The 27,912-nt window shown below is 31.6% G+C and overlaps 5 protein-coding genes across 5 annotated transcripts; 3 read left to right on the forward strand and 2 right to left on the reverse strand.

The window, feature by feature from the left end:
• Positions 1 to 393: 393 nt before the first annotated feature.
• On the forward strand, positions 394 to 1,725 carry SAPINGB_P004428 (uncharacterized protein; the record flags this gene model as incomplete). Its single annotated transcript, XM_031999143.1, has 2 exons — positions 394 to 572; positions 1,095 to 1,725. The coding sequence occupies 2 exons, from the start codon at positions 394 to 396 to the stop codon at positions 1,723 to 1,725; spliced, it is 810 nt and encodes a 269-aa protein (XP_031855034.1).
• An 11,849-nt stretch (positions 1,726 to 13,574) lies between these two features.
• SAPINGB_P004429 (uncharacterized protein) lies at positions 13,575 to 15,738 on the forward strand (the record flags this gene model as incomplete). The annotated part of the gene is made up of 2 exons (XM_031999144.1): positions 13,575 to 13,730; positions 13,801 to 15,738. 2 exons carry the CDS (start codon positions 13,575 to 13,577, stop codon positions 15,736 to 15,738), a joined length of 2,094 nt encoding a protein of 697 aa, XP_031855035.1.
• A 1,780-nt stretch (positions 15,739 to 17,518) lies between these two features.
• On the forward strand, positions 17,519 to 20,293 carry SAPINGB_P004430 (uncharacterized protein; the record flags this gene model as incomplete). The annotated part of the gene is made up of 1 exon (XM_031999145.1): positions 17,519 to 20,293. The coding sequence occupies one exon, from the start codon at positions 17,519 to 17,521 to the stop codon at positions 20,291 to 20,293; it is 2,775 nt and encodes a 924-aa protein (XP_031855036.1).
• A 2,114-nt stretch (positions 20,294 to 22,407) lies between these two features.
• SAPINGB_P004431 (uncharacterized protein) lies at positions 22,408 to 23,850 on the reverse strand (the record flags this gene model as incomplete). The annotated part of the gene is made up of 1 exon (XM_031999146.1): positions 22,408 to 23,850. One exon carries the CDS (start codon positions 23,848 to 23,850, stop codon positions 22,408 to 22,410), a length of 1,443 nt encoding a protein of 480 aa, XP_031855037.1.
• A 2,122-nt stretch (positions 23,851 to 25,972) lies between these two features.
• On the reverse strand, positions 25,973 to 27,655 carry SAPINGB_P004432 (uncharacterized protein; the record flags this gene model as incomplete). The annotated part of the gene is made up of 1 exon (XM_031999147.1): positions 25,973 to 27,655. One exon carries the CDS (start codon positions 27,653 to 27,655, stop codon positions 25,973 to 25,975), a length of 1,683 nt encoding a protein of 560 aa, XP_031855038.1.
• Positions 27,656 to 27,912: the final 257 nt, after the last annotated feature.

Genomic DNA, 27,912 nt, shown 5'->3' on the forward strand with positions numbered 1-27,912 from the left:
AGCTTAGAATCTCTAACAGGGGTTGCCGCGCAAGATCTTCTCAACACCTCTAATACAACACCAACAATCTCGATATCACCTCACTCGTCGTTGCTCAATCATACATTTTCAGACACTTCAGGCTTTGTAACTACAAACTCTACAAACGGCAATTCTCAAACGTCCTCAGGACCTCACGTTTCATTTAATCTCGACAATCTCAGTAGCACGTCGTCACAAAACGGAAACAGTAACAACAGCAATAGCAATAGCAACAGCAATAGCATTAATAACAACTCATTATCTTCTACCATCCCTTCTTCTTCTTCTTCTTCTTCTTCCTCATCTTCCACAAACGGCCAGCAATTTAATCCAGGGTTTAGTACCGTTTTTTCAAATAACACAGCCACAAACATGATGAACTCAGCAGCACCAATAGACATTTCATATCAACGCACAAATAACCAGTTTAATCTCTCGGCAAACTTTGCACCACCCCAACAGCGGTTTCGACGTGAGTCCATGGCCCATTCTCAGGGTATGGGTGGTATCAGCTGGGGTGGTGTTTCTGTCGGCTCCTGGCTTCGTGATGAGTAAGTGTGACTTATTTTTTATATTTTTTTCCCCTACTATTATAAACAGAAACAGCCTCCTCCTCCTCCTCCTCCTCCACCGTTTGCGATTTTTTTTTTTTTAATTTTTACAAAATGGGTCGGCGTTTGTATTATTATTATGCCGCTATTTCCACAAGGCTTTCTTTTTGTTCCACAGGGCCTTCATCTCTTTGTTGCCACCTTGACTGGGTCTTGTTCAACTCCACCAATTTATATATATATATCTATACCATTATTGCCTTTGCCACTTATATCACCAAATACCATTATGTTCAACCTTTAGTTAATTTTTTTTTTCTCTCTCTCTATTTTTATATTTATATAATTCCCTCTGACTCTTTCCCATACCCGCCAGCAACCCAATCTTGCCTCCCTCCCCCCTTCTTGACAAAATTACCCTTTTTGGACACGATGCATTGTTTCCCATCGGATTCCTTGTTTAAACCACTGAAATTTTATTTGTAAGCACGCTGCTAATGCTTGTGTAATTTTTTTTTTTAGCGTCATGTTCCACAACGCCCCGCCACCTCCAGTTAGTATGTCGCCAGTCCATTCGTCGTCATACCTGCCAAACCTCGAAGCTGATTTCTGCAAAGATTATAGCTGTTGCGGTCTGATACTACCGACTCTCCATGACCTACTAAGGCACTATGAAGAAGCACACATTTCACCTTCTCCACCAATAGAACATGGTCCCATTATGCGACGCGTCCAAACAGCCGAAGCCGTGTCTACAAACGAAGTATTTGTTTCACCAGCATCCTCTAACGCAGGCACCCCAATGGCAATGGATGAAGACGATGATGAGGAAATGTGCATTGATGATCCTGCTCGACATCTCTACGTGATGGAGCGTGGTGAACACAAGCCATTCAAGTGCCCAGTTATTGGCTGCGACAAGACATACAAGAATCAAAATGGTCTCAAGTACCACCGGCTGCATGGCCATCAGAACCAGACACTGCATCTCAATGACGACGGAACATACTCAGTCATTGATCCATTATCCAATGCACCTTACCCAGAGGGTGTTGAACTTGAAAAGGATAAGCCATATCGATGTGAGGTTTGTGGTAAGCGATATAAGAATCTCAATGGTCTTAAATATCATAGAGGTCATTCGACACATTAAAAAAAAAAGACGATGAAGAAAAGAAAGAAAAGAAAAAAGTTTATTCTTTTGAATTGAAAAAAAAAAAAAAAATATGTGCATTTTTTCATGATGGAATTGTCGGGACTTTTACACAATGCTTTTTTTTATTTTATTTATTATCGCACTTTCTCTTTCTCGACTTTCATGTTGATACACTGATACATTCTTAAACTGATTTTCTGTTTATGATTTGTTTTTTCCTTCTCCCCCCTTTTTTTTTTTTTTAATTATTTCATTTTTTTTTTCTAATTTAATCTTTTCAGAGAAGAGAAAAAAGAATAAAAAGAATAAGAAGAAGAATCAGATTTGCGAGAAAAAAGAAAAAGAAAAAGAAATCACTCGACAATTCCATATACCCCTTTATTCATCCATAGTCTCAGCAGCATCATTCTCTGAGTTACTTTTCATCACTACCATATTTGTCATTGCCATTACTGTTTTTTTTTATTGTTATTGTTTTTATTGCAATTTTATTTTCGTCAATTGTATTTTACGAATATTTTTTTTTTTGCCTGGGTTCTCTTTTTTTTTTTTTTATCATCATTTAATTCCTTTTTTTTCGTGTCTTTCTTTTAATTCCTTTTTTTTTTTTGGTGTCTTTACAAAATCTTTTTACTTATTGAAAAATAAAATAAAAAAAATCCATGTCCTTTTTCTTTCTTTCTCTGCTTGACCTTTAAAATGTTTCTTGTCTTACCCATAAGCACATAACGATCTCTTGCACAATAGTCACTTATTTGGTTACAAAAAAAAAAAAAAAAAAAAAGTCAAAAGTTTTTTTCTTTTTTTTTTATTAATAAAAAAATTTATTTAGTATATTTTTAGTGTTTTGTTTTGTATGAATATAAAAAAAAAATGAACTTAAAAAAAAAAAAAAAAAATTGTTAAAATTGATAGGAGGGGAGATTCAAATATATTTTCATCTTATTATTTTGATGATGACGATAGTAACAAAAAAAATAAAACAAAAAAGCTTTAAACTAAGTTCTACGTTTACTTGATCTCCAGGATTTGGTGGCGCACAAAAATCGGACGTGTAAATAAATATTAATGATAATAATAATGACAAGAAACTTTCTTAAAACAAAAAAGTGCTTGTCCATTATATAAAAAAAATCGCGCGAGGGTTTTTATTTTTATTTTTATTTTTATTTTTTTTTTGAAGAGGTGAGATGGACGAGTACGTTAAAAATAATTGGGTCCATATATCATCATCATCATCATCATCATCATCATCATCATCATCATCATCAAATATTAAACAAACAACAAACACTCCACAAATTGTAAGTAAACATCCCACAATTTTCCTTTTGCCAATGACTACTTTCACAGGTGCACTTTTTATTTTTTTTTTTATTTTTTTTAAATTTCCTTTAAGAGAAACTCAACATTAGAAGAAACAAAAAAATCTTTCTTTGTAATAAAGAAATATATATAGAAACTAAAGACAAATTTATTAAAAAAAAAAAAAAATGAAAAACAAGAAGAATTGTTTTCAAAGAGCAACTTGAATAAAAATTTAAGATATTTTAAACTTTGTATATATATATATCAATTGATAAGAGAAATGATCGACAATTTTTTTTTTTTTTTTTTTTTGAACCCAAAAAAATAAAATAAAAAAAAAAAAAAACGGGAATCAAGGTTTTTGTTTTTTTTTGTCAATCCATGGTTGTATGCCAAAAAAAAAAAAAAAAAACAAAAAAAAAAGTATATTTTCCAACAGTTGAAATTCCTGGACGTATTTCTACATCATCATCATCATAACCTTACCAGAATATTAAAAAAATATATCTTCATTCGTAGTAATAACAAAAAGTGCGTGTTTTCTAATATATACAATTTATATTTAAGACGTGGCTATATGAATCTTTCTTTTTATATTATTTCTTTTTTTAAACAATTATTAATATTTACGTCTTTAAAGCTTTTAAAACAATGATTAAAAAAAAAGGTTATCATAATATTATACGTTGTTGTATTTCATCAATATCATAATCATCATCATCATCATCATCATCATCATCATCATCATCATTATCATCATCATTATCAAACCTGTCTACTAAACCTTTTTTTTTTCTTTTCCCTTTATTTATTTTAAATTTCTCTCCAATTAACCTCGAAATCTTTCCAAACTTAAACAAGGAACCTTTTTGTGGTTTTTATTTTATTTTATATATATCACATAAAAACCAAACCAAATCAAACCAAGGCTAATTACGTGTGACTTAACTGCCTGCTGTAATGTTTTTTTTTTTTTTCTTTTTTTTTTTTTTTTTAACGAGTTCCTCTACTTTTGTTTCTTTCATCAAAAGACAAAGAAATTCTTCTCATTTGATTTTTTTTTTTGTTAATAATAATAATAATAATAATAAAAATCATAATAAAAAAAAATAATCATCATTTACCAACCTCCTCAGTATGTCTTCTTCACTTTATTATAACGTCTTAGTTGGTTTTCTATATTAAAGCCACTTGACTTTTTTTTTTTTTTTCAACTCGGTTATTTTCATTTCATTTTTTTCATTCTACTTTTAATCCGTTTCCTTTTTTTTTTTTTTTCTCGTCTTCTTCCTCTTAAGTTATTAACCTTATTTTTTTTTATTTTTTTCTTTTCAAGACTTGATAAAAGTATCTTTCATTGCAACCTTTAAAAAAAAAAAAATAAGAATTTCTCTCTCTCTTTTTTTTTTTTGGCTTTCCCGTTCCTTTCGTAAGACAAAAATATCTTTCCTTCCTAAAAAGGTGGAATCTCAAAATTCCGAAAAAAGTAACCAGTAGAGTATATATGGATAACTATATATAGTTGTTGTTGGTGACCACCTTTCATATTTATATAATCTCTTGGAAGAAATAGGCTTGGTTGAAAAAATCAAATAATCAAATCAAATCAAATCAAATCAAAACAAAAACTATATATATTTATTTATTTATTTATCTATCTATCCCTTTTAATACGCTTAAATAGTTGTCCCGAGGAATGACCAACATGACACTAAAGTGTATATAATAATAATTTGACGGAATTTTTTTCTCTTGCTTTAAGTTAATTCCGATTTAATTAAGGTAAAAGAATAAATAAATAAATAAATAAACAAACGATATATATATTTTTTTAAAACTCAGCTATTTAATGTCTTTCTTTTAATCCCTTTTGTGATTTTCTATATAAATACTGGTATTATCATTAGAAAGAAAGAAAGAAAGAAAGTCTTAGATTTTTTTTTAAAGCATGATACAAACAATATTCTTTGTCACGTTACAATTTTCATCAAATTTTTATCCTTTTTAAAAAGCATAAAAATAGCTAGCAAAAAACTATGTAGAAATATATTCTTACGTGAATAACAATGTGTATATATATATGGGTCATATCAACAACAACAACAACAACCTTTATTTCTTTTTTGTTTTATTTATATTTTTATTTCTATAGGAAAACTAAAAACTAATTATCAATATTATCAATATTATCAATATTATCAATATTAACAATCATTTTTCTTTTTTGTGCGCACACACTTTATTGTTGTTATAAGTGAACGTGCCTTACAAGTTAATTTTATACAAGAGAGAAGGAAGAAATAATGAATAATCATCTTCATGTTTACAAAGTATATTTTACCTCATACATTGGACCAGTTTTTTTTTTTTTTGGTATGATGAAATAATAGAAAAAAAAAAAGAAAGAAGAAAAAAGGAATTTTAAAGATTATTAAATCATCATTTGTTTTTTTTTCTTTTTTCTTTTTTCTTTTTTCTTTTTTCTTTTTTGACTTTATAATAAATGTTTTTAATTGATGAAGTCATAGGCTTAAAAATCAAATTGATTCAATCATCAGTTGGTGGCCAAAAAAAAAATGAAAAACCTTTTTTTTTTTCTTTTACAAATTGTCTTAAACGTTGAAATGATAATAAATAAATCTAATAACAATTTGCTTTATATTATTATTGGACAAATAATTTCGAGGGGAAATACTATACTTGGGATTAACAAAAAAAAAAAATTAGATTGTAAGGAGAGAAAGTGAAAAAAAAAGTCGTTGAAAAAAAAAAAAAAAGTTTAAGTTACCCATTTATTTGAAAAATTTCATTTCTTTACATACCCTTGGTTTCCAGGTTTCTTTCAATACACAGAGATTATTTATTTCTAATCTATTCTAATATAGGAGGTGATTTCTAATTACTTCACAATAAAATATATCAATAGACTTTTATAGTTATTCTTGCTCTTTTATAATAATTTTATATCATAGCAAACTTAACCATATGTATAATTATTTGCAATAAAAATAATTTTTTTTTTTTTTTTGTTTTTTTTTTTTTTGTTTTTGTTTTTGTTTTTTTGTATTTTGAATTTTAAATTTTAAATTTAAATTTTAAATTTTGGTTTTTATTTTTCTTTATTGCCATCTAAATCTGTCAGCCGCCCTTTCGCCCCCATCACACACCTCCCCCTTTTTTTTTTTTTTTTTTTTTTTTTGTCTACAATAATAATAATAATAATAAAAACATATTGCTTTCCCTATTTCCCTCCCTTAAATCACAGAATTTAAACTTTTATACTTAATAAGAAATATATTAAAATATTCCAAACAAAAAAAAAGAAAAAAAAAGAAAAAAAACAAGTATGAAAAAATGATTCGACCCAGGATCGAACTGGGGACGTTCTGCGTGTTAAGCAGATGCCATGACCGACTAGACCATCGAACCAACTCGATTTTACGCTAATTTTGACTAAGGGCAGCTATTTAAGGGTAAATAGAATAACATGGATGTTTACTTTAGTGGAAATTAATAGGAGAAAAATAATTAAAAATATTCAAATTATTATATATAATACTGTTTTTAACTTTTAAATGATTTTTTTCATATTTATGTAAAAAGAATATGGAAGTAAACACCTCAACTGAACTCTCAGGCTACCCTGGCCAACAGGAAAGCCAAACTTTCCATCAATTCTAGTAAACTTGTATGTAAACTCAAGCTGTATTTATTGTAGACAGAATTAGGAAATCGACTGTTGTCTGTAAATAGAATTAAGTGGAAATGAATTAAATATGTTTAGGCTCGACTGATTAAATCTCCATATTTTCTGTAAACAAGAATCAGAACCAATATTCCGGACTAACAGAAGTTCACTGATTGAAATAATTAATATTAATAAAAAAAAAGGTCCAGAAATAAGAGGACTAGTTATTAACAATTTTCCTTTTTTTTTTTTTAAGGGCTGACAAAAAAAAAGCAGTAATCACATTTATAGAATGTTTCTTATACTGCAATTTCCTTAGTGTCCATCCATGATTTTCCCCACACTTCAAGTCTGTCTGATTTCTGAATAAAAAAAAAATTAAAAATATGCAAATGTTTTTTTTTTCTTATTATTATATTTTCATGGTGTTATTTATAAAAATTCAAATTCAGTGACTTGAAAAAAAAAAAAAAAAAGGTCAAAAATATATCATTACACCTTTCATATAAAAGTATAAAATAATTGAAATGTATTTTTTTTATAAAGACAATAAAGATCCTCAACTGTACAAAAGAAATAAAAACTCGAAATATTATATTTCTGATCTTAATTTAAAGAATTGAAAGCCAAAAAAAATGAACCCGCCGAGGATCGAACTCGGAGCCTCTTCGGATTTCACAAATGTGAACGAAACGTGATAACCATTACACCACGGGTCCATTTGTTATTAAGCATAAATATTTAAAGGAGCCTAATAAGCAATTTCTACTAAAATGGTATTTTTTTTAAACTGTGGGTTTTTACAACGGGGGAAAAGGGCTAGATGGTGTAAAGGATAACACGTTTGCTTGAAAGCGGAAGATACTGGGTTTGATTCCCAGAATACCCCCTTTTCCTGAGGATGTGTACGGGAGTATACACCTAGACTGAAAACCACAGGCTACCCTGGTTACAGCAATGCCGACTCTTCCGTACACTCTAAATAGCCTACAGATGATTGCAATCCGTATCTCTGACGGAAGAGATTAAGAAATAGACGGGCGTCCGTGAAGATAAGTGGAAATGGGTTGGGAAGGTTTTGGGACCGACAGACTGGTTCTCCCTGTTCCTCGTAAGCTGGCATCAGGGCCCATCTTCCGGGCTACCGGAGACGCACAAAACAGAAACCACCCGTACTAAAAAGGTATAAATGAAAACCGGCAAGTCACATAGTCAGAAAATAAAAGGATAGAGCAGATGCTGATGTTATATAGTTCTATAACCCTTGAATAAAAACAAACAAACAAACAAACAAACTACAACAGGATGAAAAACGAAAATGCAAGAGGGTTAAACCTCTTACACTGAAACAACAACAAAATCAGACGATTGGAATTTTGAAGAAACAAGCAATGGAAGAATGGCAAGAAATTTATTGGAACAGCAGTAAGGATCTGTGGTATCATAATATCACAGTGGAGTCGAAATGTACTGATAATCTTTCCAAAATGGTTACGGGAGTGATCATGAAGAAAGATAGTCGAAGGATCTTGAGTAATATTACTCAGTTTCGCACAGGCCATGGCAACTTTGGCGCATGGTTTAAAAAGTTTGGAGTTGAAAAGGAAAGTTACAACTGCAAATGTGGAGAGCTGGAAACAGTTCATCACATTTTAGTTGAGTGTCCTTTGCTTGAAGAGGAAAGAAAAGGACTGAAACGGATATCTCCAGAGATGGACATGTCGACTCTCTTAAACAGTTTAACTGGCTTACAAGAGATTGTAAGCTTTATCTCTGCTTGGAGGGATTAAGAAATACAATTACAGCGTTGATGAAGACAAGTGGAGATAAGTTGGGAAGGTTTGGTTATTTTTAACCCCCTGTTCCTCGTAAGCTGGCATCAGGATTTATTTTCGGGCTGTTGGAGATGCAATGTTGAAGGCAAAATTAAAAGTTTATTATTAAAATGAAAAGATATATAGTATGGACAAGAAGGATAGCGCAGATGCTGATGTTATATAATTCTATAACCCTTGAATAAAGACAAACAAACAAAGTTTTTATAATAGAATATAAAATACAAACAAACGTTACATAGCAGAATATCACACAAAGATTAAAATTTAGTGAGTTTTTTTAGAAAATAGTCATAGTAGTGATTGTAGTGAAGGAGAGTTGGAGGATCTTGAGTAACATTACTCAATTTTGCACATACCATGGCCATTTTGGTGCATGGCTTAAAAAGTTTTAAATTGAAAAGGATAGTTATAAGTGCAAATGTGGAGAGCTGGAAACAGTTAGACACATTTTGGTTCAGTATTCTTTCTTGGACAAATAATGAATTGAATGTAAATGAATATCTTTAGAGATGGACATGTCGACTCTCTTAAACAGTTTAAGTGGATTGCAATAGATTTTAAGCTTTATCCATGCTTGAGGGGATTAAGACTTACAATTACAACGTTGATGAAGATAAGTTAAAATTGGTTGTAAAGGTTTAGTTTTTTTTTTTTTTTTGACTCTTTGTTCTTTGTAAGCTGGCATCAGGGCTTATTTTTGAGTTGTTGGAAATGCAATGTTGAAGTCAAAATTAAATGTTTATTGTAAAAACAGAAAGGTATAATAAGAACCAAAAAGGATAATGTAGATGTAGATGTTGATGCTGATGTTGATGCTGATGGTATATATATATAAATTTATAGCTTTTGAAGGAAAATAGACAGACAAACGAACAGACATGAAAGTTTATAATATTAAAATGACCATTGCAACTGGAACACAATTTTTTAAATAGCATAAATATTGTAGGTGTGGCGAACTAGAAACAAGTAGGAAAATTCTGGTCAAATGTTTGATGCTGGAAAAAAAAAATTATAAAAATTATAAAGGTAATCAGGTATTTGAAATTATTTTCAAACAATTGGCGATAGAAATAATTGTGGAAGTAGAGTTAAAGGGTATTTTTTGAAAATAAGGAGACTCAATGATTTTAGAAAATTATAAAAAAAAAAAATAATAAGCTTAACTTTTTGACTATTCTTGCCAACAAGAAAAAACAAATCCATCTTCCATTAGGTATAATTTATTTGAAGGTAATTTCAAACTTTATTCCTTGATTAAGGGATTAAGAAATATACAAGAATCCATGCATGAATGTAAATGAAATGAAAATAAGCTAAGTGTGGTTTTGGTCTTTGATTTTTCTGTTTTTTTTTTTTTTTGTTTCTTTACTAATATCAGGACATGCTTTTTTTTTTTTTCAGATTGTTGGAGATGCAAACATTGAAGTAAAGTTCAAAGATACACCCAAAAACAAGGGTAACTTATTAAATTGAAGCAATTATCAAGATAAAGGGTATTCTGATGATATATATATATATATATATATATATATATATATATATATATAGTTCTATATAACATATGAATAAAGACAAAACAGTTATTAAAAGAAAATAGAAATAAAAAATAAAAATATTCAATTTCCAATTCAATTTAAATATATATAGTTTATTTTTACTGTTCACGGATGAATGTCATATTTTCTCAACAGTATATATTTCAAATCTCTAATATACATCATAGTCAAATATATATATATATTTCTGATGATTGAACAGATATCCGGATCCATCTATAGTTAAACCTTGTATTTTAAATTTAATTTAATTGAATTGAATTGACTTGATAAGTATATTTATTTAGAATAATAAAAAAAACGATAAGGTCTCTTTAGTTTTTTTTTTTATCAAAATAATTTGATTTTAGTAAGCTCCACCAATCATTTTAACAGAGATCAATAAATATGATCCAGGGTTCATTAAAAAGTAACCAAAATAAACCTGTCACTATAATTTTTTATTTTTATTTTTATTTATTATTTTTGGAACAAATCATTCGGCAAAATGGTTAAAAAAAGAGGCCTAGAAAAATTTATTTATTTATATAAAAATATATTTTTCCCAAACAAAACAAAACATTTTACCATTTTTACTTACAATGAAATAATAGAAATAGAAATAATAATAATAATAATAATAATAATAATTAGTATGCTTTGTTAATATTCCCCTCGCAAGATTTGAACCAAATAGCCGTCCAAACAAAAATAATAAAAAAAAAGTTGAATTCTGGATCAATTTTTGAGTGGCTTTAGGCTAGATGATTAACATGAAGTTTATTTATTTATTAATTTTTTTTTAAATATTAGCATAGATAAAAAAATAAAAAATAAATAAAAAGAAATAGGTAAACTTGTTTGATCTACTAGTTATGATATGAACTTCTAGTAAATACTTGAATTTAGAATATATATATATATATATATTTAATCTATTCTATTTGATTAATTTTTTTTCATATAATATTAAACTTTCACTAAACTTGAAAAATCTATATTTACTTGATTGAAGGTTTTTTTTTTTTATTTTTTTTGAAACTATATAGCAATGTGTTTATTTCATTAAAATATAGAGCAAAAAAAAAAAAAAAAAAAAAAAAAGATAAAGATTTAATTTGAAATGATGATTATTCTTCCATTATTTTAATATTCCATTATTTTGGTCCATTTATTATTATTATTTCATATTTTTGACCAGTGAAAAAAGAGAGTGATAGATTCTTGAAATATTTAACTGTCAAGAATTATTTTTTAAAGAGAGAGAGAGAGAGAGAGAGAGAGAGAGAGATAGAATAAAAAATAGTACACGGAAAAATGTACCTTGTTATTATTAAATATTATATATATATATATATATATATATTTTAAACATTTAAAAATATTATAGGTGGTTGGAGAAGCTTTTATAAGAAAAAAAAAAGAAAAAAAAAACCGAAATCTTCCATATATAGATACTTTCCCACCATATATATTGTTTTTTTTTTTCTTTCTTAAAAAAAAAAAATGATATTCCAATATGCAGCCCTTAAAAACGTAAGTAATTAAGTAAATACAGACTTGTTAAGTTCGGAGTAAAAGAACATTAGCCCCGGAGTGTTTATTTGGTTTAAAATTTTTTTTACTTCTTCTTCTTTCATTAACTTAAGAAAAGAATGTTGTTTATTATAATAAGAATGGATATATAAATATTCTTTTAAAGTCATTTTCATTTTCATTTTTTTTTTAATGCGGATAAGAGGTATCTAAAGTATTAGTATTAGTATAGTAACTAATATATATAATATATAATGGAAAAATAGTAATTTTTTTTTTTTTATTAATCATAGAATCCTAATTGAATATCTTTTTAATTTTTTTTTTTTCGGAAGTATATAAAATTTAATGCCGTGAAAAAAAAAAAAAAAAAATAAAAACAGGGTATGGACAGCCGGAATAAGTCACAATGTGGGGGGAGAGAGAGAGAAGGGACAGATGAAAAATTAAAAATATATTACGTAATATTTTGTGGGGGCGGCTAGAATGTATATAGTTAACTACTGTGTGTATGACATATATATATATGGAGGGGGGTGGGCCAAGTGTTTGTAGTGACAGAATGCCGCTATAGTTGTTTGGACTTATTTCCGAACTAAAATTTATTTTTATTTTTATTTATTTTTTTTTTTCTTATATAAAGAATAGAAAAAGGGCTTAGTAATTTATTAAGCACATGGCTTTTTTTAAATTTATTAAATTTATTATTATATAATTATATAATTTTTATTTTAAAATATCTTTCTTAATAAAATAAATTTCATTGTTATTAATTGGCTTTTTTTTTGTTTTTTTTTTTCTACCCCACATTTTAAAAAAAAACTCTATTTTGGTCCTCCCTTATATCTTTCCCCTTCATATTAAACTTGTAGTTACCGCTTTTTTTTTTATTTCTTTTTTAACAAAAAAATATATATATATATATTCAATTTACTTTACTTTAACTTACTTTACAATAACTCAAATGACATACACCCGCTTTTAATTAATTATAATACTGTAGATTGATAGATTTATATAGAAAATGGATCTTTTACTTACATACTTGTGAATGAAAATCATAGTATTATTATTATTATTATTATTATTATTATTATTATTATTATTATTATTAGTAGTAGTAGTAGTAGTAGTAGTATTTAATATATTTATATATATTTTATTTGGTAATACCGACTTCAAAGAAAAAGTCATATATCCTCTTAAGAATCTTCCATCTCGGACAAAAAAAAAAAAAAAGAAAAATTCCTATTTCTTCTAATTATTATTATTAACAAATTATTATTATTATTATTATTAACAAAATAATTCCAATCATTTAACCTGCCAACTAACCAGTCCATCCACCCCGCCCTCCTTCTTCTACCATCGGAATTCTGACTCTGTCACAAAAAAATTAAAAAAAAAAAAAAAAAAAACCTAAAATATATCATTTTTATTATATATTTAAATTTTTTTTTTTTCCATCCCCTTAATTTAATCCTGTGGAGAAAAAAAAAATAGTAATGAAAGAAAAGATTTACCCCAGGTTTTATTTATTTATTTTTATTTTGGCTTCTTTTCGGTAACTTCCAAACTCTTTTATTTTATTGTTCAAAGACACCCGACAAGACCTAAATATGTTCTTCTTATTATTCTTATTATTATTATTATTCTTCTATGTAAATTTCTTCCCTTTTTAATATGCCCCCCCTTCTAAAATAGTCCAAGGAAAAAAAAAAAAAAAAAATTAAAGTCCACTTTCCCTAAATCTTTCTAAACTATTTAAAGATCTTGTTTCCCAAGGTTTATTTCAATTTTTTTTTTATTTCTATTATCATCATCATTATCTTTTACTTTTCTATTATATATATTCAATCAACTTTTTCTTTTTTTTTCTTTTTTTAAAAAAAATATCAATCCTTCGATCAATCAAAAATTAAAAAAAACAAAAACAAAATGGCTTCTAAAGAATCAAACGTTGACGTTTTAATCATTGGCGCTGGCCCTGCCGGTTACATGGCTGCCACCTGGTTCGCTCGCACAGGTGTTAACGCTCGTATCATCGACAAGAGAGGAAACAAGATTTTTGCAGGTCAAGCTGACGGTTTGCAAGTAAGTATAATAATAATAATATCTAAAAATATCTGGTCAGTTCACTCATCTAACTCAAAAACCTTTTTAGTGCCGTACCCTCGAAGTCTTTCAATCTTTCGGATTTGGCGACCGTGCCATCAAGGAAGCTAACCACATGCTTGAAATCTGCTTCTGGGAACCTAATGACAAGGGCGAAATCATCAGATCTAACCGCATCCCTGATACCGTTGTTGGTATCTCTCGTTTCCAGCAAGTCGTTCTTCACCAAGGCAGAATCGAACAATGGATGACCGATTCCATCAAGAAGTGGTCCCAGGACACCCTTCAGGTTGAACGCCCTAAGCTCCCCCTCTCTATTGACATTGATGAATCCAAGGTTAACGACACAGACGCTTACCCAGTTACAGTCAAGGTCAAGACTCTTTCCGATGATGATGCTAACCCAGAACAATTTGGCGGTAAGATTGCTAACGGTCTTTTCCGCCAATTTGATGGCGATAAAGATCTCAAGGTTGAAGATGACAGCGAAATTGAAACCATCCATGCCAAATACGTCATTGGCTGTGATGGCGCTCACTCTTGGGTCCGCAAGCAGATTGGAATCGAAATGGAAGGTGAAACTAGTGACTATATCTGGGGTGTCTTGGATACCGTCCCTATTACCGATTTCCCCGATATTCGCAATAGATGTGCTATCCACTCTAAGGATTCCGGCTCTATCATGATTATCCCCCGTGAAGATGGCCTTGTCCGCCTTTACATCCAGCTCAGAGAAACCCCTCGTGCCGATGATGATGCTGAAAAGAAGGGCCGTGTCGACCGCTCTAAAATCACTCCTGAACTCATTCTTGAGAACGCTAGAAAGATCTTCCACCCTTACAAGCTTGACATTATTGACACTAAGTGGTACACTGCTTACCAGATTGGCCAGCGCGTTTCCCCCAAGTTCCACAAGGACAACCGTGTCTTCATTGCAGGTGATGCTTGCCACACTCACTCCCCCAAGGCTGGTCAGGGTATGAACGTTTCCATGATGGATACCTATAACCTTGCTTGGAAGGTCGCCCAAGTTGTCAAGGGCATTGCCAAACCTGAAATTCTTGCCACTTATGAGGCAGAACGTCGCCAAGTTGCTCGCGATCTTATCAACTTTGACTACAAGTTTTCCCGTCTCTTTTCTGGTAAGCCCGGTGAGGGCGGTATCTCCCTCTCTGAGTTCCACCAAGTCTTTGAGAAGGGCAATGAATTTGCTTCTGGTACCATTGTTGACTACACTCCTTCAATGATTGTCAGCAAGCCTGATACTGAAATGGAGAAGTTTGACGAAGGCTCCAAGGGTCTTCAAGCCTTTGAGTTCCGTGCTCAATACTTCAATCCTTTGGCCAAAAATGTCCCCGTGGGTCGCCGCTTGGACCACGCCAAGGTCGTCACTTACTCTGATGCCAAACCCATTTGGCTTGCTGATCGCATGAAGTCTGATGGCAGATGGAGACTCATTTTCTTCTCTGGTGATGTCGCTAAGAACGAAAAGGCTGCCGCTTTTGGCAAAGAGCTCAGCGACTACCTCCTCTCCAAGGACTCTTTTGTTCAAAAGTACACTCCTGCTTCTGCTCAGCTTTTCTCTGTCATTGATCCCATCTTGGTCAGCTCTTCTGACAGAAGATCCTATGAGTGGTTTGATTACCCTGAGGCTTTCAGACACAGAGATGAAGATGGCCGCATGGACTACTGGAGCATCTACACTGATGAGCCTTCTTATCACCAAGGTCACGGCAAGATTTACGAGAAGTATGGCATTAGCCCTGAGACTGGTGCTATTCTGGTGGTTAGACCTGATGGCTACGTTTCACTCGTTGCTGATACCAACACTAAGGGTATCAAGGAGGTTGAGGACTTCTTTGGAAACGTTTTGGTTGAGCAGAATCCTTCTTGGGCTTCCCACGGTTTCATCAAGGCTAAGCGTGATGAAGACCTGGTCGATACCTATGGCCAAAACGACATTGGCTTCCCTGTTTTTGCTCGTTAAATTTCCTTTAACAAAAATTGTTAATCTTTTGCTTTTTTTTAAATTAAAAATTTTGATTAAATAGTATATAAAAAAAATAATAAAAGTCACTTCTCAGAACTTATTTTTTCCAGACTTTAAATACTTTTTTTTTTAAACTGATATTTTTTACAAATTCATTTCAAATATGAGGGGAGAAAAAAAAATTCAGTTTACATTTTTTTTTAGTTTCATTAAAGACATTCATTCCTTTTAACATCTTTATGACTTTATGATTTTTAAGACTTTAAAAGAATGTTTTGATTATGAAATTTCAATTATTGAATACAAAGATAGATATATATTCAATAAAAAGGTCACATCTTCACTAATATATAAATACCCCTAGTGGCTTTAATCACTTTCGGAAATCTGTCATTTAAGTTTATATAATTGTATTTACAATTTGCCGGATACCATACCAACATTTATGAATATTAAAGGTCAGCCAAGTTAAACTGTAAAAAAATCTTTTTTTTTTATGGAAAATAATCTCATAAAAAAAACCAAAAAACACAATATATGACTTTTAATGTGATTCAAATTGTGATATTATTAGGATTTTTTTTTTCTTTTATTATGGAATTCAGATTTATGCCCATCGATTTATCATAGCTTGTTAGGTATGATTAAACAGGTCAACCATATTTGAAGTAATGAACAATTTAATCATGTAAAATTTAAAATAAAACTTCTTCTGAAAACTCATGCATAGCTTTTTTTTTTCTTTTCTTTCTAAAGTCACAGATTGAGACTATGAGTAAATATTAATCTTTAATTTTCCTATTTTTTTTTTTTTTCACTTCCTTCCTTTAACATAATTCTTGATATTAACCATTAATGACTAGTTAAAAAAAAAAAACCCAAAAAAAAATGACAATCTTTTAAACATATATTTTACGGCAATTGACTGATTCTCTTCATCTCTTTTAATCAGTTTACATACAGAAGAAATAATACAACAATATTTTTGATCAGTTTCTTTAAAATGAATCAAAGAAATATTTCAAAACATTAAAGTACCTTAGTTTGAAAAAAAAAAAAAAAATCAAATATCTAATGTTGCCTTCACAGTCAAGTTTATATCTATAAATTTTCATAAGACTACCAAGTTTCTTTTTTCCCAGTAACCTGCCACTATCCTTGAAGACTGCTTAAGATTTGATTAAAAAAGTATGTGACTTAACTCTGCTTTTTCAATTCAGCTATTGTATCTATAGATTCTGAATATATAGCAAATAATACAGGTGTTTCATACAATTTATCACCATAAACAAGGTTTTACCCGAAATTGCCAAGCCAATAATTGAAATAAAACTTATTATTCAAATCTCTACGGTCAAAGATTTTAATATTAAAATCTTGATTAATCAAGATAGGAATCTATATGAAAAGTACTAAGAGGGACATCCAAAATCATAGACCCATTCTAAGTAAAAAAGTTAAAAGGAATACCATATATATATATATTGGTTACTATTTAATAAATTTATTTAAATATTTATTTTGATTGAAACCTTCAGAGCACCCACCGATAAAATATTTATCTGGTTGATTTAAAAATCATTAATTAGCGAGCGCTATATATAAGTGCAAGAAATTAGTGTTCTTTTTTGTGGATATGCCTTTGTGGAGATACCCTAACCCATTATAGTATATTATTTTTTTTTTTCAGTACTACAACAACAAAAACAAACAACCCCTTTCATTTTTTTAATTTTTTTTTTTTTTTTTATTTGATATAACCATTTCTTGCTTTCCAATGCCTTTGCATGTGTTACACGAGGGCAAAGTCATAGAATTGGAACCTCCTGCAGAGGAGATTCGTAATGTATATTATGAATCTTCTATTGCCCGCACCTCTTATGTTTATTTACTTAGGAATAAACTTTCTCGTACTTTTAGAGACATGAAAGTTTCTTGGACTGAAATAGTTATGAGTCCATCAAATCTTGGAGAAGTATTTGAGTTAAAAGATGTTTATTTGAAAACAAGTCACACTAGTTCTGATGATCCCAATGTATTTAATTTTATGGAAGCTGTAAATTCCAAAGATCCAAGTGAGATTTTGAGCGCACCCCTTCCTCTCGAGGAAAATCTATCCGACTTATTTCCTAACGAAATCAAGACACCTAATGACCCAAATATTCGAAGACGGGGGGATTGGTCTACTCACTATCAAACCGTTCATTATTGTCATCAGGGATGTTCTGCTTACGGAGAATTTGTAACGCCTCCCTTAGAATGCCCTAAGTGCGGAACACCAACTAGACAATCGAAGAGCTTCATAATTTCTTCACTTAGAGAAAAAGTTAGAGAATGGTATTCAATTCCAAGTATTGCACATACTTTGAAATCAAGAACTAAAAGAGCAAGAGACCCCCATAATATTTGTGACTTTTTTGATAGTGATGTTTTCATGAAGCTTAGACAAACCAAAATCAATAACCCTTCCTTTTCCGCTAATTATAAAGAAAAGATTGACCGCAAATATTTCCAAGACGAAAATGAACTTGCAATTGCTATTAACATTACTACTGCCAGGATTTACGAAAATGAATTATCTGTTATTGTAAGCGCTGTTTGTCTCAATCTTCCTTACGAAGAACGGTACAGAAATGGAAACGTTCACATCATAAGCATCTTGCCGTCTTTCTCAGCTTTAAAATTTGATTGGAACACCGCCTTAATTCCTTTAATTGAAGATTTTGCTGAAGCTAGTACTGTTGGTTATACTGTTTACGATTCTACTATTAAAAAGAATGTTACCGTTCGTACCCACGTTGTCGGAGTTTCTTCTGACTTCAACACTTCCCAAAATGTGGTTGGTATTGGTTTACGCCGTTCCTTTTTCGAATGTCGCGATTGCCCAATTAAAACATTAATGTTCCCAAGTCCTAGTCACCATGGTGTAACTCTCTTTAACTACGTGGGAATTCCTTGTCATTACCCACCATACGGTGATAGGTTCACTACTTTTCCACGCTCTACAAAATTCGTTTTTGGAACCACTAGGTCTAATTATGGTACTGGTAAATCAGAAACATTTGATGAATTCTGCATGGGGAATGGATTTATGACCCCATTAAAGTTTTTCACGTTAGGCTCATGCTCCATTGAAAATATCCACCTTCCAAATCCCTCGCATTTTATGAAGTTTAACGTTTTCCAGATATTTTTATTTTTGTTTGGAATTACTAATATATCAAGTTTCAGACTCAATTCTACAGAAAGATCAAAGCTTTTAAGTATCATGGAGAATGCAAACCAGTTAACTTTTAGAAATAAGATTAATCGAGTAACTTTTGATATTGAAGATTTGATTGAGAAATCCAAGGCTTATATAGAACCTGATAGGAGATATGACATGGGTGAAGACCAGTGTTTTACTTTCTTGGATATAATCTTTGCGGTTTATCAGTTCTCCGGAATCCCGAGTGTCAACAAACGTTTTATTAGTGAGGAAGCACTTTTATATAAGGTTGCATTTATGGAAAAATACCCCAGAGCCTTGATTAATGACTTTGATAAGAGCGTTCCTGAACTTTTCAAGTTATTTGAAAAATATATTGTGAAAAATGATTACCATCATTTACCTGAGCTAAGTATTTTTCTTCACAGTCTTATTCATCTACCCAAAGCTATCATAAATTACGGGAATTTTGATTTTAGTTATTCAAAAGCATTTGATGCAATTAATGAATATCTGATGTCTATGCCTGATATTCTTGACTTTAACACGCTGCAACTTGCTGAAAGTCTTGGCCAAATTGGTGCTAAATATAGATGGGCTGAATCAGTCAAGTTTGATGATCAGTTTGAATACGTTTATTTGAAGCTATATTTGGCTTCTTCGAAATACCGTCTTTTGAAGGAAAAAACCCCCAACTTTGATTTCCCAACCCATTCTATGAGGTATTACAAAACCATTAGGTTTTTAACTCTAGAGGCTACTGCTAGTTTTGATGACTGCCTGAGATTTGTTGAAGAACCCGTGGAAAACTCCTCACCATCTCAATTTGGCTATGCACAAGCCTTTATTACAATTAATTCCAATGAGTCAAGTACACTTCCTGGACCTTCTAAGAGTTTTGTCATTATCAAGAAATTGGTACCTGGGGTCGTGAAGCCAATTAGAGTTCAGCTCAAAAGCCTTAAGATTTCCAATGCTTCGCAAAATACAGTCACTGCTGGCCATTATACCAATGTAAATTTGACGCACACAAAAGATAGTTCGTTATTTGAACCTCAGTATGTTGTCGTGCCCTTGTCACAAGTGATTGCACCTGTGTTTTTCCTTCATGATAACACAAAATTTTGGTTTGGATTGGATCTTTCTTTTGTTATGGAATACAAGGACAAAAATGGAAAGAATGTTCGTCTTGAAAAGTTCACAATGGGAGATGAATTTGATTCGAATAAGAAGTTGTATCAACAAGATGATGAGGGCCTACCATTATCAACAAGTATTGCAAAACGCTACCATTCAAAGAAGATTAATAAAATTTATGTTGATTATGGACCATTTAGTTATTAGCCTTTGTTAACTTTTTTTGCAAGCTGTTTTATTTCCTTGAATGGCTGGTAAAAAGAAAAAAAATAAATAGTATTGATTTGATTAGTGATATATATATATATATATATATATATATATATATATTATAGTATTTTAATTTGAAATCTCTTTATATGATATTAACAAAAAAGAAAAAAAAAAAAAACAAATTGGTGTGTTACAAGCATCTTCTAGTGAACGAACTAAACATTTGATTCTAAAAGTAGACGAGGAAGATAAGATTATACTCAAAATTATTAAAATAACATAGAAAAAAAATTGTTTGTTTTTTGTTTAAGGATTATCGAAATATATAATATCAGTCAGTATTGGTGTCATAGGTTTTTTTTTTGCTCCTAATATATAAATTTCCATTTTTTTTTACGATAAACTTTTAATTTAACTTCAACAACATTGTTTGTTTATTTCTATTCAAGAGTAACTTCAAACAAAATTAAGGAAAGTATAGTGTTTAATCACGTGACTTGATATTCATTTGTCGATATATACTTTTTATAATTTATTTTTCTAAAGCGTTAGTGGTTTAGCGGTAAAATTCGTCGTTGCCATCGACGAGCCCCCGGTTCGACTCCGGGCTGACGCATATTATTTTTTAAAAAGTTTTTTTTTTTTTTACTTAACAAGAGTTTAGATTTACTGGAATCTATATATCCAGACAAATAAATGTAAGTCAATGATGGTATTATAACGCAAATAAGATCTTAAATGTCAATCCTGTTAAATAAATATATGCCAATTTCAAAACTAGTCAATAAAATAAGAAAAAGAAGATTCTTTCAACTTAATACAATGCGTCATTAGCTTTAATGCCTACACAATTTAAAGATCACTTGTAAAAGTATTGAAAATTTCAGAGATATTAAAAAGATTTGCCGTTAATAGTTCAATAACTAGTAAAATGAAAAAAAAAAAAAAATACAGCTAACTGGGTACATTATTAGAAACAAGGCTGACGATATAAAAAAAAAAAAGACGAATAAATGGTAATCTAACAGCAATAGTGGCTAAGTTTTTAGTTTAAATATGACCAAAAATATGGATTTAATAGTCCATTTATAGATCTTCCTTAAATGCTTTCATAGAAGTTTAAGGTAAAGAAAAGGGAGAGGGGGAAAAGAAAGAAGTAAAAGTACAGTCAGTTTTCAGAGGTTTCTTTAGACACTAAATTAGATAACTGATTAGATTAAGCAACAACATACAACTTCTTAACGTGTTTTAAACAGTTGAAAGAATACTAATAATAAGCTTAATATCTATTCCAAAACTTCAAAGAATATAAAAAGATTAGTTGAAAGTTTTGACGACTGAAAAGTTTGAACAGTAAATGTGGCTTTAAATTTGATAATAAAGATATCAATAATGATAAAATTCAACACGGTCGTTGATTCTGGAAGAATTGGCATTGTGTGATCATTTTCTTGTACTATGGATGCGTTTTATGCAATAAATTTCCATAATACCAAAGAAAAAAAAAAGAAAAAAGCAAAATAAAATAAAATAAAATAAAATAAAAAACAGTGCAAATGAAATCAAAGTTTTAGCATATTAATTCTTTTATTTGATTAAGAAAAAAAAAAAGGTAAAAGAAATAAAACGTTGAGTTGGAAGAGTATTAATGCAAATTTGTTGTAAGAACTACTGTATTAGTACCAGTGAAGTGTTTATATGAAAATTAAAAGCTGTTTATTCATACTATGGGAGGGGACCTTACTCAGATATTACATCACCTTAATTCCCAATTTTATATCCGTATACCCGGAAATGTCCGAAGGCGCCTAATAACATAACAGGACATTTAATGATTTTATCAATAATAGTAGAAATACCTCGATTTACTGGATTCTACAGAGAGTTCCAAATAGGCATATCTTGTTCTAAAATATTGGTCATTTATTATCAGATTATGATCAACATTTATTTTTAGTTTTTTTTGTTTCTTTTTTTTTTTTAAAAAAATTTATTTAAATAAATTTATAAAAATACAAAAGTCTAAAGCAAATATGTGATAAAAAAAAAACTCCCCAAAAATAATTAAATGAATAATAGTTAAACTCAAAAATATAAAAAAAAAAACCTTAATAAGTTCTCTTTTCTAACAAGAGTTGACCTGTAGGTTCAGAAATGTGGCCAGCGGTATGAGTGAAGATGGTTTCACCATGAAGTATGGTTTCAACAACGAGACCATTAAGGTGAGAACCATGATAAGGAGTGAGCTTGTTCTTGAACGGCAGAAGGGTTTGATCAACAAACAGGGTTCCGTCAGCGTCAAAGATGCAAAAGTCAGCGTCTTTCCCAACGTCGATAGAACCCTTGGTGTCAATAAGACCAGCCTGATAAGCCGTATTGTAACTTGTCAGACGGGCAACATCAACAAGATCAAACTCTGGGTGACCAAGTTGGATAGCAGTCCAAAGAATAGAGAGACCAAGACCGACAGATGAAATACCACCCCAAGCTCTAAAATAATCGCCTTCATCAAGGAGTTTAAGTATCGGTGTGCATGGCGAATGATCAGAAACGATGGATGTAATTTCACCAGTCTTGAGAGCAGACCAGAGCTGCTTGTTGACTTCAGCTTCGCGGATAGGGGGGACACACTTGAAGTGAGTGGCTTTATCTTTAATAGTTTCAGCTGTAAAAGACAGGTAGTGGAAGCAGGTTTCGGCAGTAAGCTTAACACGATCTTGCTTGGCTTTGCGGACAAGGGGAATAGCATCCTTGGAAGCAAGATGAACAATATGCAAGGGAAGGTTGGGTGCGACTTTTGAGGCTTCAATGACTGTAGAGATAGCCTCAACTTCCATGATTTCTGGTCTTGACTTGAGGAAAGAGTCATAGCAAGAGTGATCCATATTGTCAAAGTCAAGTTGAGGGGTAGTATGCTCGTTGCAAATTTCAGCGTGGAACATGACGAGAGTAGGTTGAGCCTTGAGAGTCTTGAGAGCCAGCTCAATATCAAAGCGTTGCACCATAGGGAATTCCTCGACGCCAGAGTCGGCCATAAAGCACTTGAAACCACGAATACCGGCATTCACGAGAGGTACGAGTTGGTCAACATTTCCAGGAATGATACCACCCCAGAATCCAACATCGACCCAGCACTGACCTTTGGCTGCATCAAGCTTGAGTTTAAAGTTATCAATAGTTGTAGTAGGAGGAATAGCATTTAAGGGCATGTCGATAAGAGTAGTAACACCACCGGCAGCTGCAGCCTTGGTACCAGTCTCAAAGCCTTCCCACTCGGTGCGGCCAGGCTCGTTTAGGTGAACGTGAGCATCAACGAGACCTGGTAAAATGTGAAGTTCGCCAATATCACGGAACTGTTCTGGGGCTGTGATTCCAAGTTTTGCGAGTCTAGGATCATCGTAAGAAGATGCTGGAGGTTGGATGATGTGGGTAATTTTCCCTGTACGCAGAGAATAGATTATTGTTGCTGGTTCAATGTCATTTTTGAAAACAACATTGTTGGAGGTGATTGCCCGGTCTAGGGAATACGATGGTGCGATAGTAGCGGGCATTTTGTGAATAATGTAGTTTATGTACGGCAGGTAGATGCGGTATTATTATATATTTTTTTATTTGATATATATATATATATATAATAGCGACTATGATTTAGATAAGGGTGTTTTTTTTTCTTTCTTTTTGAATGGATTTTAATTGTTGTAAAAATTTGATGAAAAATATAACTGTCAATCAGTGAAATTTGAAAAAAAAAAAAAAAAAAAAAAAACAGAAGAAAAGGAAGAAAGAAGGTCAAATCCGAAACGTGGAGGGGGGGGGGGAAATCAAGCCCCTTTTATAAAAGATTGAGGAAGTTGAAAATAAACCAAAAACCAAAAATATATTTAGAGGCCAAGCTTAAAACGATTAGATAAACAATTGTAGAAATTTGAGCTTCCCGAGGGAAAAGCCGAGCCCGCCCGTAATCAAAGGGCATTAAAGTACGGACTGAAAAGTTTCATTATTTAAAGATAAGCTTTTTAGGCTTACATGGGAGGGTTTAAACATATATTACAACTTTGTTACATAAAAACGGAGATATCCGGGAGTGAAAAAGTTGGTATTTTTTTTTTATTTAGTTACCCTCAACTTGACCAAAAGACCTCAACATTAAACCCATTTTAAGAATTTAACCATTTTTTTTTTCTTTTTGAAAAATAAATAAATAAATGAAAAAAAAAAAAAAGTTTATTGTTATGTCTTTTTTGTTTTTTTTTTTAAATAAGAAATAAATAAATAAAAAAGAAAAATAACTCTGTTTTTCCCATGTTTTCTACAAAATATACTTTCGAATCCTTCGGAAACCACCGCTGGACCGGTTCGGCGATGACTTCCTATTGTCGCTCAGGACCGTTAAAAAGCAATTTCTTTTTTTTTTATAGTATATATATATATACCAATACCAAAAATGAACAAACCTTCCCGAACCCGCATTTAAATCCGTAATGATTGTTCGTCTGTCTGCGTATCTCATCATCATCAACATGTAACGGCTGGCGCGCGCGGTCTTTTTTATTTTTTTAGTTTAAAAGACTGAGATATACGCACTGCCTAGAATATACAAAGACATGTTTTATTATTTTTTTTATTTTGTATTACTCGATCAAAATATATGTTTTTCTGTAACTTTTTCTTTTCTATTTTCTCCCTCCCCCCCCACCTCACCTCCCCTCACTATCGTGATCTTTTAAATGATGGTAAAGTACCTAAAAAAAATCTTTCAGAGGTATTTTGATTCTGATTACTCGATACAAATTTCAAATTAAGAGCAAAAAAAAAAAAAAAATAAAAAATATTCACTGGTCCTAACCTCCTCCACATGCATGAAAATCCAAAAATAACTCACTAAATTCGTAGCAAAAATATATATATTTTTATAAGAAAATTTCTTAAAATAAAAGACACAATTGCTGCCCGTGGGTCTTTAAAATCATTGCATTGTAACGCTTCATCCGTCTTTTTAATTGCACCATCGTGTGACTCTTCTTTTTTTTTGGGGGGGAGGAGGTGGAAGGAGGCTTATCAGTTTGTTTTTTTCAAAGTAAAAAAAAAAATAAAAATAAAAATGTATATACAACAATTGCATTTCCAGTTCATGTAAAAAAAAAAAAAAAAAAAAAAAAAAAGAAAAATCAGTACGATTTTGAAATGGTTCTGAAAGCTTCTTTTCATGGAAAAGTATGGCTTTTTTTTTTGTCTTCTGCACAGAATACACAATTAATGCAGTTTGGTGCACTGATGATGAGTTACATAACGGCCAGCAACAAACAAGTAGCAAAAGTAAAAATAAAATAAAAATGGAATAGAAACGGCCGTTGAGACCTGCTTCTTCTTTATTCAAGTCAGTTCTACTTGAATCCCCCCCCAACAATGAGTTATCATATATATAGATATATATATATATGACCCTCACAATAATACGCCACAATGGGAAAGCCACACCACCAAAGCCACACTTACCTATTACGTAATAAAAATCCAGTATCAATTTAATACATTCCTCCCCTCTCAAAAAAGAAAAAAAAAATTCCAAAAATTCTAAAAATTCCAAAAATTCGTTATTCATCCAAAGATGTTAAGTTCAGTTTAAAACTTTAATTGAAAAAAAAAAGAAAAAAAAAGAAAAAAAACTCTCAATTATAAAATACTCAAAAACTTGGAGGAAACCACGTGCTGATATTCCACATCTTTCCTCTGCTCTTGCTCTCTAAGAACAAGCCCCATAATCACAATAATGTCTGCCAGTTGGTATCCAGGTTCCCAAATCGTAAACTCTCCTACTTTGCGTGTGCTTGACAATGTCTTGGTATAAATGTTATGGTAAAGTGCTACCGGAGGACGTTGACGTTCCAGTTCTTGTCGATGTTGTAACAGCCGTTGCACATCCTCTACACTATTGTCACTGCTGCTGTTGCTGCTGCTGGCCGGCTGACCACCTCCTATCTCTCCACTCACCACTTGCCTAGACCCGCTTGTTTCTGCTGTTGATAGTGACAAGCCTGTTGCAGTTGCATTAGCTCGTTCAATAAACCTCAACTCAAAAAATCCAGACCCAAATGTTGATGCCAGACCTGTTGTTCCATACCATCGCATCCTTATCCCATCATACATTGTATCCGTTACTCGCTTGCTTCCATAATTAATCATTGTCACGGTTGGCTGTGCAAAATCTAACGAGTTCTCAAACTCAATCACATATTTGACCTGGTCTATTGTCCCCTTCATCACCTCCTGCCAAACTCGACATAACGGTTGCTTTTCATTACTATTAAGCCCTGGTGCTCCATATGTGCCTGTGCCACTATGATGCGCATGATACCCTGGATCCAATCCAAGCTCTAAATTACGCTCTGCAATTAGTTTACCAAGAAGTAGCTGACCACCACCCTGTGGCCGACTACCATATGTATACATGGTCATGAATAATGTTCGGGCTTTGGGGAATGGATTGTATGATGTGTGTGGAGTACAATAAATTGATGGTGGCATAGGAATCTTATCACTGGTATCGCGTGGACTCTGATCATCATTATTGTCCATATAACACTCGGTTCCTTGACTTGCACCACTACTCTCTCCAATATGTTCGCTACTCGTGTTTGCGCCAGCTGACCCTACCTTAGTGGTTGCGTTGCGTTTCCCCTTGCCCTTGCCCTTGGTCTTTGCGCTCGAACTACTACCACCAAGTCCTACCGATCCCGTGCCCTTGCGTATCAGAGTACGCGTAACCTTGGCCGCCAAATCAGATTCAAACACCTGTGCATTTGACTTAAACCTTGTTGCATAAATAGGAAACGTCTTAGAATGGTCATCATTATACAAAAGAGATTCGTCAAGTTCGTTTCGCCGCCCTACGAGACCCATAAAAGTTCTATTATATCCAGGACGCTCTCGCGAATTAACAATGTGATTTCCTCCAGCAGGTCCTCGGGCAGCCACCCGTGTTGTCACTGAAGCGCTATCATCAAAGGGTAATAAAGTATTGGCTGTCGAGCTTGCATCATCTAAAATTAGTGTCTGTGCACCAGACTCGATTGAGTTTCGACGACTCGTATTGCGCGTATCTTCATGTTGATTATGCACTGCACCGCTTACTAGTAGGTTCTCGGAACGATCTTGAAAATCTTCTAGACAACTCTCATCACTTGTACTAGAATCAAGTTCTGCTGTTCCTAAAGACGATGTCGAGGAGGCTGATGAAAAAAGCGAACTATTACTTTCTTCATTTTGACTCGAACTGTGTGGGGATGATTCAGTTGAAGGACTATTAGCCCGTTTCTTGCCCTTACCAATAAGGGACTTTATAGATAATACAGCCATTCTGTTTAAATTATTTTTTCTTTTCTTTTCTTCTCTTTTCCTTTGATATAGAATATTGATCAAGAAAATTATAGAAGAAAAAAATAAATGTAGATTTTTTCTAAAAATTGGTTTAGGAAAAAAAATAAAAAAAAAAAAAAAGAAGAAAAAAAAAATTTAAGCTTGTAATAAAGATCTGGCGGTTAAAATTTTTTTTCTTTTATTTGAAAGGTAATAAGCGCTTGGACAGTCTTAAAATGGAAACAACAATAAGACAG

Source organism: Magnusiomyces paraingens (assembly GCF_902498895.1).
Source record: "Magnusiomyces paraingens strain CBS 517.90 genome assembly, contig: contig3, whole genome shotgun sequence".
NCBI lineage: Eukaryota > Fungi > Ascomycota > Dipodascomycetes > Dipodascales > Dipodascaceae > Magnusiomyces > Magnusiomyces paraingens.